The sequence below is a fragment of the Pezoporus wallicus genome, unplaced genomic scaffold (assembly GCF_028554395.1).
Source record: "Pezoporus wallicus isolate ANWC-B61680 ecotype Strahan unplaced genomic scaffold, APGP_CSIRO_Pwel_v1 contig_6658, whole genome shotgun sequence".
Lineage (NCBI taxonomy): Eukaryota > Metazoa > Chordata > Aves > Psittaciformes > Psittacidae > Pezoporus > Pezoporus wallicus.
Window position 1 is genome coordinate 5,566,681 of NW_026642312.1, and position 17,160 is coordinate 5,583,840.

At 39.2% G+C, this 17,160-nt stretch overlaps 1 protein-coding gene across 2 annotated transcripts in view; it reads right to left on the reverse strand.

The window, feature by feature from the left end:
* ADCY2 (adenylate cyclase 2) overlaps positions 1-17,160 on the reverse strand; it is a 209,046-nt gene that overhangs the window by 188,348 nt on the left and 3,538 nt on the right. For both annotated transcript variants that reach the window (XM_057428819.1, XM_057428818.1), the window contains exon 2: positions 829-1,026. In XM_057428819.1, the coding sequence (XP_057284802.1) occupies positions 829-1,026 (198 nt within the window). The remainder of the gene's footprint in view (positions 1-828; positions 1,027-17,160) is intronic.

Genomic DNA, 17,160 nt, shown 5'->3' on the forward strand with positions numbered 1-17,160 from the left:
TAAGTCTTGGCAAGATCTGAATAACAAGTCAGAGAATTTGTTTCAAGTCTATCTTAAGCACCTAGAAGGCATCCTGCATACAGTACCATCATTTACCGTTATTCTAAAGTCAGGGAATCAGCGTCAAATTTTCAAAAGACATATTTGTATATTTACATGTTTTTTTCCATCCTTTGAAGAGTTTATTATATCAGGAGTATTCACACATACAGAGGCTTGGGAAATGGGAAGACATGGCAGAACACAGAAGAACCGATCAGGCACGGTGTTAGATATTGCACATCATTTTTTCATATTTCAGAAGTGGTGCTACTAGGATGCAATTATAGTTTTTGGTTTGTCTTCATTATAATTTTTTTTTAAATATGAAGGGCACTTCACTGCTGCTCTATTCATACATTTCCCTAGAAATGTGAGGAAAGTCCAAATCCTTTTTTCTCATGTGTTGCTAGAGAACATCTTGAAGACCACAGAAAGCCAACACTGAGAAACTGAACATTTTAAGCTGAAGAAGATAGCACGAGTGGTCTTGAACCAAAGCAGAATTTGCCAGGTTAATTGGTCACTATAAGAAAATATTCATTACACCAAAAAGTTGAAGACTGAATCAAATGTTCATTATGCAAAGGAGCTTAAAAAATATAAAAATCCTTCAAATATTTCCCTATCCCAAGTATGTACATCTCTTTGGTACTTATAAATGCATGCAAACAGTCGCAAAAACATTTTATGAGATGTCCCAGAAAAATAAATGTGAATGATTTTGCATAGAATGGTTCCTGGAAATGTACCCAATGGTAGTAAAATTAATAATAATGTCAGTCTTACCTGGTCCCAGGGACAGATGATTCCTCCGAAACACATAAAGAGATATCCCATGGCAACAAGACATACCCAGACCACCAGAGAAAATACACGAAGCAGCTTCTTAAACACAGGTTCTATGCAGACAAGGATAAATATAGCAAAAAATATTGCTAGGGCCGTTGGAACAGTTATTAAAAACGCCACGTGGTCTTCAACTTCCTGGAAACAGAGGAAAATGAAAATGAAGTTAAAACCTAATACATTTAAAGGTCAGACAGAAATCATATACTCTAAGCTGATCACACATGGAGATCCCAGAACGACATGACTGAATATCAAAAGTGATTTGAATCAAAACAGGATTTCTTTCACTGTAAGAAGCTGTTACTTGGAGTAGTAACTTCATAAACAACTATTAACCACACTACTGCATTGTACTTCTTTTACTAAATTGAGCTGCAGGAGGCAGTGGGAAGGCTGTGTAACATCAGGGAGGCTGAGAGGCTGAGAAGGAGTAAGAAAGCTGGTTCCAAGTGCAGAGACTTCAGTGGACCTACAGCTACTGCCAGTCAGTCAAAAAAGTCCCACACCAGCACACAGGAGGAATAGAAACTTGCAACAGCAAGAACCTGCAGGAGGAAAAGGCTTCCCCTGAAGCACCTTCTGAAGGTGCAGAACCACTTCGCTGCTCTGCAGGCTGAAGAGGAAAGACCTGTCACAACAGGAGAGATGCTGGTGGTGAGTAAGGCAGCCCTCCTCACCCTTGTGTGTAACAACCAGCACAGCTAGGTGATGGGTGACAGGCAACTTTCTTCTAAGGTGCACTGAAGCATCCGTTTGCTGACCTGAGGCACTCTCCAGATAGGTGTGCTGCTCACTGGGAGCTCATATCATGGGTGTCACCAAGACTCAGCTAAGCCTTGTACAGTCCACTATTATCTACTGGTGTTGTTTCAGGTGGGCAGCAGTGATACAAGCCAGGAGCAGTCTGAGGAGTATAGGAAAGAATCACCGAGCAATAAGGGACTCTGGAGTGAAGGCAGTTTTTCATCAGTTCTTCTAGTCAAAGGGAAGAGGGTTGAAAAGGCCAGCCAAATCTGGCACATCAATGAATGGTTACAGAACTGGTGCCACAGCCAGGGGTTAGTCTGCTTAGACCATGGGACTTGCTTTTAGAAACCTTGTCTGTTGGGGACTGATGGAGTCCATCTGTCAGAGAAGCGAAAGAGCATCTTTGGTCATGGGCTTGCCAAGCTGGTGAAGAGAGCTTTAAACTAAAGTTGTTGGGGTAGGAAAACCTCAATCTAACCCACTCCTACTCTGTTGCCAGTGCCAGCAAGAGATGCCCAGGACCTGCAGAGCAGTCACAGGTCAGCAGCAGAACACCTTAAGAGCAGCACAAAGGAATTCTAGGTACTCCAGACAGTAAGTCGGCTTTATCAGGGGTCCAACTTAAATGCTTCTATGCAAATTCACATAGCATGGGGAATACCTCTTGTCAACAAGAGGTTGAGAAGACGCTCAATACGACCCAGCAGTGTGCACTTCCAGCCAGCCGTATCCTGGGCTGCATCAAAAGAAGCGTGACCAGCAGGTTGAGGGAGCCAATTCTCCCCCTCTGCTCTCTTCTCATACCAGGAATAATGTGTTCAGCTCTGGGGCCCCCAACATAAGAAGGATATAGACCTGTTGGAACAAGTCCAGAGGAGGGCCATGAAGATGACTGGGGAGCTGGAGCACCTCTGCTATGAAGACAGGCTGAGAGAGTTGGGCTTGCTCAGCCTGGAGATGAAAAGGCTCCAGAGAGACCTTAGAGCAGCCTTCCAATACCTAAACAGGGCCTACAAGAAACTTGGAGAGGGACTTCTTACAAGGGCATGTAGTGATAGGACAAGGGGTAATGACTTTAAACTGACAGAAGGTAGGTTTAGATTATGTATTAGGAAGAAATTCTTTACTCTGCGAATGGTGAGGCACTGGAATATGTTTCCCAGAGACACTGTGGATGCCCCATCCCTGGCAGTGTTCAAGGCCAGGTCAGACAGAGCCTTGAGCAACCTGGTCTAGTGGAGGATGCACCATCTACAGAACTAGGTGACCCAAACCATTTAATAATTATATGATACTATTTGAAGCAGATTAAGAAAACTATAAATCACAATACAGTAATGCACAGGGCCCATAAGACTGAGAAAATTAAAAGGCAAACCCAATCTGCATTAGTAGAATATTCTTTCTGCTCCAGAATTCAAAACATTTCTGTGATTAATGTGGTTTGTAGGTGAAATTCAAGCATCCCTACTGAATACTGCAGCTGTCAAAATGCCTCCCAAATCAACTATGTGACCATAATTCCATAAAAGCCTTTTTGACAGTGATATTTGCCAGGCACTAGACATTTTGCTTCTGTTTAAAGTACTTATCTGTAAGGACGGGCTTTAGATTACATATATGCGTTGTCTCACAGCAGCTGCTTACTTCAAAATGTTCTAACACCCAGAGTAAGGACTAGAATATAACTTGAAGAGAGATTCAGAATAAATAATATTTAAATTTTATTTACAAAAATTACATAGGAGTTACTACAGTAATATCTTTAAATCACCTAGTGATGGATGCATTAAAAATGAATAAATATTTGATTTTATATTCCTGTATGTGATCAAAAGCATCTCTAGCTGAATTAGAAGACCACTACATCAAAGACTAGTCATAGGATTTTACTCATTCACCCAGCTGTTATGAATTCTAACAGCCTCATTTGTACCAAAAGGGATTACAAAAGCAGGCCCCAAATGCTACTGCTGCAACTGCATAAAATCCTCCACTAACCATATACTTCATGCAGAAAAGCCTCGTATTCATTTTTCACACTGGTGAAATCTTGGGAACAATTTGAAAGTAGCAATTTGATGATGTGTAGGAAACCTAAGCTCAAAGAATTAACATTTCTTTCTCCTTTGTTTTGTAGTTTCTTCCTTAGTGCCCTGATAAGTCTTGTTTATGGGTTTTCAACTTAAGTACTTCACATTTTGCTTAAAAGCTTTCTTTTATGTGATTTTTTTCTTTCTTATGCACTTGCTACACTTAAAGTTAGAGCAAAAACAGACGTGCTACAGTTAGAGCAAAACTAAAAATTTACTGGTAGATATTTAAATTTGCAAAAAAAAAATTACAAAAATTTACAAATGGTGTCAGCAGTATTTTGTTGGGGATTTTGTTTGTTTTCCCCAGATTTAATAGGTTTTAGAACCTGACATCTATAGATACACTTGCAGTAAGGTTCTTTCCCCATCCTCTGTTCAAGCTTCTTTGTTTTCCTTGCTGCCCTGACTCTGTGTTCACTGCACATTGCAACCCCCTCCTGCTGCACTGGAGTCTGACCACTGTACTGGCTGCAAACCCAGCACCAACATGCCTGCACCTACTGCAGCACTGGGAAGCCCCTAGTACACATAGACCCACTCCAGAACCTCAAACAACCACCTTCACATTTCAGGAGAAGGGAGAGGAGCTGGGAGGTGCATATTGCCTTTCTGCAGAGCACATTAGCTGCGGTTCTACTCAGCTGCATATGGCCTCTAGCCCAGGACCAGCCACCATACCACCAGGTTTAAAGCAAGGGAAACACCATGATGAAATTATGTCCACATCTGATTGATTGTGCAGACTGCAGATTATCTTTCATGTACCCTACCCTGCCTGACAAAAGCCAGCCCATCTTTCTTCTTTCTTCCCTTTTAAATATAGGAAGTCACATATTTCAGCAATTATCACAGCACTGATGATCAAATATATAAGCAAAAGAAGAGTCTAGAAGCTGTATGAAATGGTGCTAACTTTGAAATGCAAATGCTAATCTTCCAAAGGCTTTTAAGCACTTGGTAGTTGTACTGAAAACAATCTTACAGGCTTAAAGTTAGGCATAGAGAAAAGTGACCACATGAGTACTGAACTGTACCAAGTAAGATACACGTAATCTTGCAAAGTACGAGACAAAATATAAACCTAACTAATCGCAGTAAGAACTACTGATTTATGTCTCCAAATTTTGTGATTTTTGATCATTCCCCTCTCTGCAATTTGTTTCAGTGAATTGATTTAATACTGTCACTACCAATGTCAGCCCAGATAACACCAAAAGTATTTAACTTCAGCCTTTGACTTCCGCATTTCTAAGTAGCATTGCAAAACTCTTCTTGCAAGGTCAGAGAAATGAGACCCTCTGCCAGTGACAGGACAACATTAAGTTCCTTGCACCATCTGTCATGCAGTCCAGGTCACGGCACGGCAGGAATCCACAAGCTCCTGTAGGAAGCCGAGACTCAGGAAAACCACAGATTGAAATGACGGCAAATTGGTATTTCAAACCAATGTGATGCTACACATACACTAGCACGAATAGCCACATGCATTTCAACAGTACACTTCTCCATGTCAGTAAAAATATAAAAGTACTTTACTTTCTAGAATGATCTTGTTTCATAACACATCAACAATATTTAGATTCCAGTTTAGAGCATATGTATGCTCATACAGCTAGATATTTCTATATGTATTCTATCGTTAGATCAATCCCTCAAAATCTTTGTTCCAAAGTAACAGCTAATCAGTCAATTTCTTTTTTTTAAGCGTACGCTGATCTCAACTCTTAGCTGAGCCATTTTGATCACTAAATCTAAAATTTCATTTCCACTCTCCCTTCTGCTGGTTGCCTACTGCACAATTTTGCCTTTTTTTTTTCATTTAAATATGTGCAGAGAAAAAAAAAGAAAAAAAGACCACAATGTAGCAGCTTCTCCTCACAAGTAACTGTATGCAACCTCCTTGACTGCAGTGGGACATCACCTCTTTGAGCTGACTACACAATAACTTGCTTGCAGTGTCACAAGCTGATTGCTCTCACCCACACACTGTGTGAATTCTGAAGGAAAATTGAAATTTGAAGGCAGAATAGTACACTCATTAGGCAACTAAAAAACAAGAGAAAACAATTGGTATTACAATTTGGATCCTTTCCAGAAAGCCTGAATGTGTACAGGGGGATTTTTCACAATCCTGCCTTTAAAATACACATTAATGTCAGGTCAACAAAAGCAGGCTTGGAAGGCAGCGGTTTATTTGGAAACTACTTTTAACAGTATTACCCTATTGCTTCACAAGAAATAAATGTTTCTAAAATTGTAACTTTGAGAGAAAGACATTTAAAGCTTTCAGCTTCCTGATCAATATTTGCAACCATCAGTGGGTTAAAAGATGATGTTGGATGCAAAGACAAATCCTGAAGGCTGACTATTCCGTTACCTTAACCATTTCCCAAGGAGGTAGGAAAAAATTCCAAACCAACCCAAAACCCACTACTTTTCCTGAAGTTTTTTTTTTATAATCTCAGAATTTAAAATTTACCAGAGGTAGTGGAATTAAAACACCAGCATGTCACTGCTGAAATAATGGCTAAGCCTGCAATACATGGATCTTGCCTGACAGATCTGTCTTCCTGAGTGTTTTCTGTCTTGCTGTCTTTTAATTACTGAAGAAATTAAAGAGTGTACTGTTAGAAATTTTCCCAACCCCATAAATTCTTCAGGAGTATGTGATAATCTTATCATCACTAAAATCTGAAGAATCATTTTCATTTTTCCAAAACCCACAACCTTCTCTCATTCTACAGCCTGTTCTTTCCTTTTCCAGATAATGCCATGCCCTCAGTTTAATTTTAAACAGCAAAGCTGCTGTAAAGCATTTCACTGGTTTATATAAAACCATACAGCCTGACAAAGTACTCTATAAAAGGAACAAACAAGCATTTAAAATACTGGGTTTAGCATAAAGTCCTTTAACATGGTCCCTCATTTTTTTGCTACTTTTTCCTTTATTCATCTACTGGAATTCAAGAATCTATATAGAGAGGACTCCTGCTGGGATCTGAAATACCACACGCTTTGAATTAACTCAAACTATTTACTATACCAAATTCCTATTAAAATCACTTTTTTACTGAGATCAGTGAAACACTTTCTAAATGTAAATATAAAAACGAATCAGTAAGGTTCTTCAGCCCGCAGAAGAGAAGGCTGCGTGGAGACCTCCTAGCAGCCTTCCAGTATCTGAAGGGGGGCTATAGGGATGCTGGGGATGGACTTTTCATTAGGAACTGCAGTGACTGAACAAGGGGTAACAGGTTAAAACTTAAACAGGGGAAGTTTAGATTGGATATAAGGAGGAAATTACTGTGAGGGTGGTGAGGCACTGGAATGGGTTGCCCAAGGAATCTGTGAATGCTCCATCCCTGGTGGTGTTCAAGGCCAGGTTGGACAGAGCCTTGGGTGACATGGCTTAGTGTGAGGTGTCCCTGACTATGGCAGGGGGTTGGAACTAGATGATCTTAAGCTCCTTTCCAATCCTAACTATTCTATGATTGTTTAACAATGACAGGGTGATAAGCAAAGGTTCAATAAGCAGCTTAGAAAATGTGTTAAGGAATTCAAAGAAATGGGGAAATTTTAGGAATAGGGAAGGAGCCTCTAAAAGGCAGCCAAGTTTAATCTAAATGAGAAAAGAGTGAGTTTGCAGGCACTTCAAGGGTCATCAGAAAACATTAAAACTGAAGAAGTTATAGAAACACAGTACGTGGTTTAAGAGAAGCATTAATGTCATGGAGACCTGTATATCTCAACTAAAGGAAAGCACATAAGTTGATTAAACTCAAGCTGGAAGAAAGTGGTAAAGAAAAGCCGGAACCAACAGATACTTTCAAAAAATTCTGCTGAGAAATAAAACACCCAACTGAAAGCATATGCTCTTCTATATAAACACCAAAAGCCTAAGAAGCTAGATGGAAGAACTAAAATGCCTGTTGTTAAAGCAACAGTATTTACACAGTAGTCTTACTGAAAACTGGCGCAAAAAAGACCCCCCAGGAGACTACTGACAAAGCAGAAAAGCCTGAAAACCATACACTTCAGCAGGGATTGACGAAAGGTTTATATTAACAATCTAGGAGTACCAACAATTAACAAAGTTCTTATGAACCAAAAAGCTACACTGAACAAGCAAAAGGTTATTAAAAAAAAAAAAAAGAATGACCTAGAGGACATCCTCCAATCAGGATGGAAACTACTTGAGCTTCTAAGAAATGCAGAGAAAAGAAAGTCAGTCAAAGAAGAAAACACAACAGGTTAAGGGATAATTCAGTGACTCAGACTGGTTAAGGATCACAACAGCAGATGGAAGCTGAGACCACTGCCTATGTCTCTTGCACAGCTGAAAACCAAAACAAAGATGTAAAGAAACAAACAAAAAAACCACCCATACGAAGAAAGAGAAACCCTCAATCTAATCTCAAGAAGTGGAAAGAACATGGCTCATAAAAAAATTACTATTGAGAAACTGTTTTCTAACATTGACAAAGCTTATTAATCAAGCAAAAGACAAAATCCAAACACTAAAATTGAAAGGGGAAGCTAGAAGTTTACCGATTAAAATCTTTCTAGTTGGCCTGAAGACATTGTAAAACTCAGAGGCACAGGCCAAAAGATAATCAATTCCCAAAAAAATACTTGAGAAAGACCAAAACACAACCACAATGTCTGAACAGCCAAGCAAGGAAGTTTCTGAAAGCTATCTTAAAAAGATAATAAAGAGGATCATAAAATGTATCTGGATTAATATAAAGACTCAGTAATGAAAGCCAAGAAAAGAGCTTGAGAAGTCATTTTTAAAAGCATAAAAATAAGTAACAAATTATTATTTTTGAAACTTAATCAGAAATTGGCAGCCTGATAAAGGATTTCTAAGAAAACAGATGAAGCAGGTACTAAAAAGAACAGCTAGAGAAGAGCAGACTGTAGCAGAAAGGGGTTGCTGGGTTTTTTTTTGTATCTGTGTTCAGCATGTGGTAATTCTCATTCCAAAATACTTTATACAGGGGAACACATCAGAAGATCTGTCTCAAATTGAAGTATCAGTATAAGGCATTAGAGAGAAAAGAACCACCACAGGGAGATAAGGGTCACCAGAAAAGGCCAATGGGACTCAAAGGAGAAATAGCCAAAACTGTAGTAACACGTAACTGCTACCTAAAAGTGCCCCACTATCCAAAGACAGGAATATGAAGTGACTCCAGTCTCCCCTGGGATCCCTCCCAAAGACTGAGGGGAGTACCAATAGGTCTGGTATCTATCCTGGGAAAATTTGTCAAAAACAAAGGTCCCAAAGTGCCCACAAAAGTCCTCAATAATCCTAGGGTATATGTTTTTCAGTATATCCATAAACAACTTGGGAAAAGGGGTGAATAGCAATCTGACAAAGATAAGGGCCAACTATGAAGAATTATAAAAGAATCTCATAATAGTCACTACTGAGCAAGAAAACGGCAGATGAATTTTAGGGGACATGTATGTGAAGTAATACAGCTCAAAGTAAACAATTCTTATTTTATACACAGACAACAGGCTCTTGGTTGACTATTAACACTTAGAAATGGAGATATCTGGTGTTTATCATAGGTAGACCTGTGAAAACTTCACTTTGGTGCTCACCAGCAGTCAAAACCAACTCAAAATGCAGAACATGGGAAAAGAATAAACAAGAGAGAACATCATAATGCCACCTCAAAGCATGATGAACACTGTAAACAATTCTGGTCCTACCACCACCACTTCTAAATGAAAGGAAAAGAAATGGAAAAGCCAAGTTTCCAAGGACAGTCAAAGCTCTAACACAGTGGCTAGATACTGATGGAGTAACATTTGTGACATTTGTATTTAAGGTTTCTCTTCTCTGCATGTTCTTTGATACTGCTCTTTTGATTTTCAAAGGTAGTGTCCGTCTCAGACCAACAGGGAACACCTCTAACTGAGCTACCCACACTCAAATGTGCAGCAAATATGTAGCCAGGGAACCCCATGAGCCTGTGACCATTCCTACTATATCATACAGCATTCGAGAGAGATCAGACACTTATCCCTGCCAAAAACATACTTAGCAGAATCAGGATGTGTGTGCTTCTGTATTTTATATACATGAATATGCCCTGTGCAAACCTCATGCACCCAACCTGAACAGTAAGCAGCTCTTCCCATTTCTTTATACATCCTCACTTGTCATATAGACAGCTTTCTCGATTTATCTTCCACTGATTTGTATCCTCTAATATCATTAACTGCATGTCATATAGAATCTGTTAGTGCATACTACCATTTATTTAATAAGCAGGTGTTCAGAGGGCTCACAGGGGTCAGGGAACATGAATGGTCCTGTCATGCTTTTCATCCTCCAGCACCACCTCAATCTTCTCTCAGGCTGTCAATTACCAAAGGTAGCTAGTTCTACTTTAAGACATTTAACAGCCCATGAAAAAAAAGATGGTTCAACCCAGTTATTAGTGGCTAAAATACTCAGCTGGTGCACTTACAAAATTGTCCTATGCAATGGCACTAGCTAGCAGCCAAAGAAGATAACCATGTTCCAGAGAGCAATGACAGTTAATTACACTCTGCTCCCTGAAGTGTCCCTTCAGAACAGGGCTGAGACAATATGCAGCAAAGCCAGAAAAAGTTTGTACCTTGATGAAACTAATTATTTCAGGCTCCACAGCTAATTAGTGCCTACTCACATCATTTAGAATATTTGTAATGTAAATGTAGTGATCAACATATTCTTCTTTCATGCTTTATTCTACACATACTGGTTCTGAATTCCTCTCCGAAGATGCAGCTTAATAACTTAGTTTAGCTGGTTTTTCAGATGTTCTCAAAATCCTTCCTCTTCTTATTTTCAAAAATAATCTTAAAGAAACTCTCCAACAAATGCAGCTACTATTTATGCAACATCCAAAAATGTGGATACATGAAGATAAATTGAGTAGAACGCTTATGAAAAATTTATGCTTTGCAGTTAAATACATTCAAAATATGTCATTGTTGAAAGAGCTCCATCAGTTAAACATTATGGATAATAAATTACTTCACAAGACTCAAAGACATGTTTTTCAGATTAAACTGCACTGTAACACAAAAGTGAAATTATGGCCTTCCTTATACTCATATAGACCAGTGGAAGTTAATATTCATTTGATTATTTGAGCTGTTTAATACCGAGTTACATATTTTGACTGTCACTTTTATATGGAAGTTAAAAGGTGGCTTTTCCTCATCATTTTACTTCTGACATAATTATTTGAGAATCTGGGTATAATCAAGAAAAATGTCAAGATGGAACTTGCTTAAAAGTAAGGATCAGAAACTTTGAACCAGGGAGCACATATTCAGCACATTGAGAAACTGTTCATTTTAGAGGTCTGGTTAATGAAGAAAAAGGTAAGCTTAGACTTTTTTCTCTACTGAGTTTTTTAAAAATAGATTTTGCCACAATATTACAGAGATTTAACATATCGGCATAATAAGGTAACATGAAAAATAGTTTTAATATCAAAAAGTCACTATTGTCATTGTGTAATTACTTTTCAAGTTTTTCCTAAGGTTTTGTAATTACTTACTAAACACAGTTATTATCATAGAAAATGTTCTTAAAGTTTACTCCCATAAGGACACTTTCCACACTCTCATATGTCTCTCAGTTCAACTAACCTCAAACCCAAAGAGCTTTCTTATTTCATTTCTGACTCCAAAATCAAGCTCATGTTCTGCAATGGGTATTACTTCTACAGTGATAAAATTTCAAATAAAGGTAACTACACATTAACTTACATTTGAAAGATAACCATGCCAAATAAAAGCTCTATAAAGGAGCAAAACTTCAGACACATTCATAGGAAACAGATAAAAGAAAGATTCTGCAAATACAGACATTTCTATTTAGCATTAGCTGAGGACTTATTTAACAAGTATTGTTACCCCATTGCATTAAGGCACACATAAGAAAATAGTAAAAATCAAAGTAACCAAAAACAAATGGGTAAATTCTTTCAGTGATAAACAGACTTAAAGTGCCTAAAATCCTACCATCCACCAATCAGATTTGGAAGTTACCTGGGCTTGCTGGAGAAGAAAGTAAGCCCAAGTGAGAAACTGTGGCCACTTTCTGGCACAAGATAACAGGGTGCCAATAGGGATTACAAGAGCAGTTAATGATCTGGAAAACCTACCACCTTCTAGGTCTTGACCAGAGCAGGCTGTGCTCAGACCACTGTGCCACTACAAAGGACTACCACAGTGGCTGCATCAAAGAAAGACAGCCCAATCACCTTCCAAGGTTTATAAAGCAAAGAGGAGTGACTTATGAGGAGCAGCTGAAGGAACTGCAGTTGTTTAGCCTGGAGAAAAGGAGACCTGACTTAAGGGAGACTTTATTGCTATCTATAACTACCTGAAAGGAAGCCTTAACAAGGTGGGTGTTGGACTCTTCTCCCAAGTAACAAGCGATAGAACAAGAGGAAATGGCCTGAAGTTGCAGCAGGTGAGCTTTAGATTGGATATGAAGAAAAAAATTCTTCACTGAAAGGGTTATCAGATATTGAAACAGGCTGCCCAGGGAAGTGGCTAAGTCACCCTACCTGGAGATACTTAAAAGACATGTAGATGTGGTGCTTAGGGACATGGTTTAGTGGTGGACTTGGCAGTGTCAGGTTAATGGTTGGACTCAGTTATATTAAGAGTGTTTTCCAACTTAAATAATTCTATGATTCTGTCAGAGTGGGAACACCAGCACTCAGGTCCTGAGCCAAGTTCAAAGAGCATCTGTTTTCCTAACACACCTCGCAGGAGAAATAAAGTGTCCGAGTCTTCTACCTGAATTCAGTCTTGCTGGAAAAAAAAATGGGGGAATCTAATCTTTCTAGAACTTTCCTGCAGGGCGGACCAAAATGCTAGTAAATTGGAGATAGGGATGGAGAAATTTACGTGGAATTGGAAGCACAGCAATCCCACTTGTCCAGGCAGTGGGCATTTCTACTCTGCATGCCACAGCAATTAGGGTCTTTAAGAGGTTCTACACCACACAGTACATCTGCTTGAGGAGACAGATGGAAAAAGCAAGTTCTAACAACTTTTGCAAACCCCAGTGAGTGGCTCTGAAAAGCCATTGGTCCACTTGGGATCTCATGGGGCTATCCAGTGATCAAACACCAGACTGGTTGTACCTGAAGATATAAGGGAAACATATCCAGGCCAGATCATATCTTACCTCAGCTGCCCTCCAGAGCACACTATGAGCATGCAACCAGAGGCTATCTAGAGCACATCTTCCAGGTTAGAGAAACTTCAAAACTAGAAACATGGATGGTCAAGAAGTGGATGCTCACACAACAGACCTGAGGGCAAGGCTAAGAGACTGATGGGTACTGCTTCCTCTCGTCTCCCAAGCAGGAACAGCAAGGAACTTTTACATCACATAATCACCACTAAGAACAAGAATTCTGTTTATAGAAAAGAGATAAAACATTTCTATACAGGTTGGAGAAACAGACAACTGGGAGGATAAGTGTAGAGACAGCCTCACACTCCTCTGCACAGATGGTGCAACAGTCACTTGAATTTTCAGCATCATCTGAAATTCAGTGTCCGGAGGTTGCTTATTCAAGATATAAAAAGAAAAGATCTGGAGAAGAAAATGTGTGGAGCCATTTTTGGTTTGGGGTTTCTTTTGAGGTGATATTTTTTTTTAAATAACATCAGGAATGATACTCAAATGAAAAAACAGAAGGCAAAGGAAAGGGGCAGAACTGCGCTAACTCGCTTTTTTTTTTGATGTACAGTTCCCCAATCCAGAAGTTTAATCTGTTGCTATCTTCCCACCATCATATATCAATAAGGCTTGAGCTGACTCTTCTTTCTGAAATATGCAGAAGCCACTGTGGCAGTACTTAGTTTGTCTGGGATCACAGCTTGGCTTGCGATGAAATACTACAGGTGTTTAGCTACATTTTGTTCCCATGGTGCTGGCACACCCAGCTGCTCAAGAGATTTGCAGATCACTTCTGTCTGTGTTAAATGTCCATGCCATTTGGCATGGCACTCCAGTCTTGGACTGATTCATGGTACAGTCTGGAAGATTCCAGTGACTTCTACCGTTATAACAAGGAAGCTTTCTTATTCACAGCATAAATGCAGAGACTGAGATCTCTGGTTAATGTCCTTTATCTGGGCAACCCCTTGAAACCTCAACCAAAGAAATCTGTTCGCCATTTTTATAGCAGTTCTAAGGTCCCCCCAAATAGGTCAGATATCTTTGTCCACAAGGAACTTCGAACCAAATGAAAAATTTTTAAGCAAGATAAGCTGACAGGTATTCACAGGTCCATGGCAGATCTACTATGAAGGTGCCAATACATGATTTGTGAATCCACATACCTGGCTTGACGCTGATAAAGACAGCATACAATTATAGCCCAATATATCATCTGCCTTATTCCCACTGCATCTCAGTAAACAATAGCTCTAGTCAGTATGTCATTTTTGTCAACTGCACTAATGATTAGAATTTGTGGATCCACAATTTTGAGTCACAATATGTGACATTAAATAACCTTTCCACTGCCAGGATATCCACAAAACATTCATTTATTAAGGTTACAGTTCAAGACTAAGTATTTTTCCAACATAGTCATACCTATGGTTTTATCCAGTACTTATTCAGCATTCATGTTATTAAATATGAAGGATAAAAAAACAGGTATGCCACCGGCATGTCTTTATCTCAATGGCTCACTGTTTCCAGACTTGTTAGGGACTGGCAAATGAGACGAGCTTTTAGCAACATTAAAAGTAACTACAGATGTACTGGGAGAGACATTAAAAAAATAAAACAAAGAAAGGCCCAGACTGATGCAGTAGGGAGAAATGAAGCGAGACACAAAGCTAGGCAATTCCTGCTTCAGACAGGAAAATGCAGCAAACTTGGGCCTAACTACAGAGGTAACACTGACTACAAAAGTTGTGTTCAGACAACCAGAAATACTACTGGAAGGAACATTGGGCAGGGATGGCAATATCCTAAGACTGTATCAAATAGCTAGCAACTAGAGCTGCCAAATAGCCAGCAGCTATAGTTGGAAGAATATATTGTAATATGGTGCCTAGAGGCAAGACATAGGAACATAGGATTTCCTCATGGAACATTTCAAAACAGGACGTGAAAGCAGAAATGTATGAACAATTATAGTGGGAATTATGTAAAGAAAAGGTATTATAAATACACTAATGTTTGTTTTGAATTCTTCCTCATCTTGGTAGTAGCAATAATCTGGCAGAATGAGTTTAAGAAGAGGTAGAATACCTCCTGGGCACAACAACCATGGCATCAAGCATGCAAACAACCCTGTTTCTGCTTGTCCTTCAATTAGTGAGGATTTTCCCACCTCATTACCTTTACTGTGACTTAGCTTTCTTTTTTGGGGGAATGCATAAGCTGGAATTTGAAACCAGTATAGCAGATGCTTTGGCTTACTTTCAGTCTGCAAAGATTCCAAGGAATGCTTTCAGACCTTGGGTATTCTTGTACTTTGGGAAGACAGTTGGTGCTCTTAAAACAAAACAAAACAAAAAAAGCTTTAAATTATACAGGGCTGATCTCAAAAAAAAAAAAAATCCTAAAATTGAGAGTACAAATGAACATACAATATGGCTGTATTACTCTATGCAATTAGGTTATAACAGAGCATCTCGTGGATAGGGATATACCACCACCACCACCAGGTGACCTTTTGGAGTGGACAGATGACTTTTTCAGATTCAGAGTACTGATGAGAACATTACTGGAGGCATGCAGCGGATGCCTTATGCAGACACTTCATCACTTGAGACACTGTGATGAGAATGATGGAACATGTCTTCCAAAGCTACTTTATCCACATGGACTGGAAGACTTTTTCCCCTCCATTTCAAGCTGAGATTCTGATAATGAAAATCTGGAAGGATGTGATTGATATCCAGTTTTTAACAGAAGCAGCAAGTATTTCTGTTAGAATAAGACCAATTAGAGGGAGGGAGGATTTGCTGTCATTCTGACCAAGGGCCCAAAGAAATATCACATATCACTTAAATACCCAGGATCCTTACAAGACTCTTACGTTTTTCTTCTCTTTGCACAGAGACAGGTTGGCAGCTATAAAGTTTTAATGTGTTCCTTCAGAACAAGGCAGCTACCTCTGCTTCCACGCAGGATCAGCTGAAGGTAAATCCAGTCAATCTGAAGCCAGACAAACATTTCCTGCAGAAGGTACATCTGCCATGTTGTAGGTACACCTCCCTGGTTACTTGCACTCTCCCTTTGAGAATGATTACCTACTCCTATTTTTGCTACAGAAGGTACTTAGGCATGTCTGTGATGTAGGTGTGCAGTCAACCTTTAGTTTCTTCAATTTATGAATCATTTAAAAGGTTCAGGAATCACTGCATTATCAGGAACTTTTCAGGAACTTCAAAGTGGTTAAGGGGGATAAGAAAGGGGGATAAGTAATACCTCTGTTCCAACAGACAATCATTAGGCAGCTAACCCAAAGCCACCTCATGGTAATTTAGAAGAGGGAAGACATCAGAATGCCACACCGTAGAAGCACCTTTCACCCAGCACATGCTCTACTTGGCCAGTGATCAAATCAAGAAACATGCAGCTCCACATCCATGTCAATACATAGACAACCACAACTTAAGAGCTTTTGCAAGATCACAAGGATCTGGGAGACAGATAAGGTCTGAAGGCTAGTGTTGAAGGTAAACACTTCACAGCAAGATTGCAGTCTTTGAGCAAGGGGCACAGGCCAGTCTAAAAGAAAACATGTACATCAGGCAGCAAACTGGGGACCATGAGTTTTGGGAAAAGGGACAGAAAGAAGATCTTGACAGACTTAGGTCTTCTCCCACTTACACCACAAGTATTAAAAGATTCTGAAAGCTCCAAACTTCAGTTTTTAATTGAAGCCTGTATCTATGGACTGTGCACTTTTTATGCTTAGAAAATACATGGATAAAGGAAAGTTATGGCCTTCCAATAAATTGTACAATTTGGGCATCATCCCTGTTTTCAGTCAGTTTAGTTTAACTACATAAGAAACAAAACATCACAACTGCAAATATTTTGGATATACTTACATTTTACACTATGAATTTTAAATTTTTTTATTTTTTTTTTTCTCCTACAGATTGCAGTTATAATAAGCATGTTCTGGCCAGAGACAAAACTGCTCTAGGTATCACTAAAAATGGTCATAAGTTTTTAGTACTAAAAAGGGAGAGGGGGGCAACTAGTGAGCTTGTCCTATATATTATATTGAAAGAACAAGACAATAACCAAACAGAAAATGAAGCTGACCCCTGGCATTTCTAAGCACTGGAAGGCTTTCACAGGTTTGAGAAAATAATTTACTCTCTATCGATTAAAGCAGCAGCTAAACAT